Raw genomic sequence first — 2,500 nt, 5'->3', positions numbered from 1 at the left:
AATGCAGCTAAGGAGATCGACCACATACTCATTAACATTCGTTGGAGGATCCTCCAAAATTACAGGGTGTTTAGGAGGCCCGAGTTCTGTGGTACTGACCATAAATTGGTTGTGGCTACCCTCTGGGTCCATTTCAAAACTCGCCAGTGGTCTAATGATCACCCTCAGGTGCTTCATTTGGACAGGCTGAGAGAGGTGGAGTGTGTCTGGGGGTTTGCAGAGGCAGTCTCTAGTCGTTTCACAGTGCTTGACAATCTGGTGGACCCTGTACTTCTGTGGGACACCTTCAAGTGCAAATCGCTTGATGCAGCTCAAGAATCGATTTTGAACGCCCGAGAGCAAGACAGAATTTTATCTCACAGAAGATACTGGAAGCCACAGATGCTTGTCATATGGCTCGTCTGACAGGGGGTTGGGATTTACACTCATCTCAGGTGCGCAAAACTCGATCACTGTTAAGAAGGGACAAGGAACAGTTTAATAGGAGTCTTGCAGAGAAAGTCGAAGGACATTCTTTAGTAATTGAGCGTCCTGCATACCAAGCCTTGAGAAAGCTGAACTCCAAGCCCTCTTCACAAGTGACAGCAGTTCGCTCAGTAGGTGGCCAGATCATCTCAGATCCTGTTGTGGTGCTGTGTATTTTGAGTAGTTGTGCCAGGTTGATCCACCAACAGTTAATTTGGATGTAGGTAGTGCCAATATTCTGTTGCTGGACCCATCCATCAGTGAGAATCCAACTATCCTAACTGAAGTTAGGAGGGCGATCTACAAGCTGAGGAGTGGTAAAGCAGCGGGCAGCATCCCAGTTGAACTGTTAAAGACTGATGGTGAACTTATGTTACAGGGGTTGCATGCTGTCCTGGCTGCCATCTGGCAGTCCGGTACCATTTCCCCTGACCTGTTGAGGGGTGTGGTCATCCTTCTCTGGAAGGGGAAGGGGATCGATGGGACTGCAGCAATCACCGAGGCATCACACTGCTCAGTATACCAGGCAAGGTTCTTGCCCACATCCTTCTGAGACGTATCAGAAACCACCTGAGGCACCAGAGGCCAGAGCAATCCGGATTCACTCCTGGTAAGTCCACAATAGAATGTATCCTTGTGCTTCGAGTCATTGTAGAGAGCCATCGTGAGCTCAGGCGTGGTCTGCTTGCAGCCTACATCGACCTCAAGAAGGCGTTCGATACAGTGCATCGGGAATCACTTTGGGAGATCCTGAGACTGAAAGGAATTCCAACAAGGATTATTGGACTAATTGCAAGCCTGTATACTGGTACTGAAAGTGCTGTAAAGTGTGGTGGAGGCTTGTCAAGCTCTTTCCTCTTAGTTTAGGAGTGAGGCAAGGCTGTGTCCTTGCACACCACACTCCAACAGTTGCATGGACTGGATACTGGGCAGAGCTACTGTCCAAAGTCATTGTGGAGCAACTCTTTGCAATATTAAGGTTACTGACTTATTTTTCTGATGACTTTGCTATTCTATCTGTCCTTGGAATCCTTAGTAGTGGCTCTGGATGCATTTAGTAACGAAGTACAATTCTTGGATCTAGAGGTCTTCTGGACCAAGATCCAGGACTTTGGGGACTTGTTAAGAGAACCTGCTCGGCCGGTACATGCCTGAGGCGAGGACATTGAAGTCACAGAGAGCTATACATACCTTGGTAGTGTAGTTTATAACTCTGGGCTGTCAGACCGGGACATAGGCAGACGGATTGGCCTGGCAGCAGGAGTCATGAACTCTCTTGACAAGAATATTTCGAGAAGAAGAAGGCCTAAGCTACGCATTTTTCAAGGCCCTGATAATGCAAGTTTTGCTATACGGTAGTGAAACCAGGACATTATCCTGTGCCTTGGAGTCTCGTCTTGATACCTTTTATAATAGGTCCTTGCACCAGATACTGTTGGTGGGACCATGCGTCCAACCAATGGTTGCGTCGTGAGATTGGCACAGGACCTGCACAATCCGTGATCACCAACTCTGCAAGAGACAACCCTGAGTGGAGGAGGCCTGTGGAACGACCTAGGAAGTTGTGGCTTTGGCATATCGATCAAACCTGTCGTTAGGAGCTCGAGATGGGCCAAGTCCCTGTCTGGCGGTTTGCCATGAGGGACCCTCGTAGGTGGAAACAAAGGGTGGATGCGGCTATGCGCCCCCGTCGGCGTTAGCTCCTATATGATATATGTATATATATATATATATATATATGTGTGTGTGTGTGTGTGTGTGCATACATACATATGTATATATATATATATATATATATATATATATATATATATATATATATATATATATATATATACATATATATATATATATACATATATATATATATATATATATATATATATATATATATATATATATATGTATGTATGTATATATACATATATATATATATATATATATATATGTATATATATAATATATATACATATATATATATATATATATATATATATATGTGTGTGTGTGTGTGTGTGTGTGTGTGTGTGTGTGT

At 44.2% G+C, this 2,500-nt stretch overlaps 1 protein-coding gene across 1 annotated transcript in view; it reads left to right on the top strand.

Moving 5' to 3' along the window:
* The window catches only part of LOC138861777 (uncharacterized), a 1,817-nt gene extending 183 nt beyond the window's left edge, over positions 1-1,634 (top strand). Inside the window, exons 1-6 of the mRNA XM_070121610.1 lie at positions 1-267; positions 363-636; positions 675-908; positions 1,091-1,188; positions 1,284-1,444; positions 1,550-1,634. The exon at positions 1-267 is cut by the window's left edge and continues 183 nt beyond it. Of these exons, the coding sequence (XP_069977711.1) occupies positions 1-267; positions 363-636; positions 675-908; positions 1,091-1,188; positions 1,284-1,444; positions 1,550-1,634 (1,119 nt within the window). The remainder of the gene's footprint in view (positions 268-362; positions 637-674; positions 909-1,090; positions 1,189-1,283; positions 1,445-1,549) is intronic.
* The last annotated feature ends 866 nt before the right edge of the window (positions 1,635-2,500 follow it).

The sequence above is a fragment of the Penaeus vannamei genome, chromosome 5, assembly GCF_042767895.1.
Source record: "Penaeus vannamei isolate JL-2024 chromosome 5, ASM4276789v1, whole genome shotgun sequence".
In the NCBI taxonomy this organism is placed as follows: Eukaryota; Metazoa; Arthropoda; class Malacostraca; order Decapoda; family Penaeidae; genus Penaeus; species Penaeus vannamei.
This window is presented reverse-complemented; position numbering and strand designations above follow the sequence as displayed.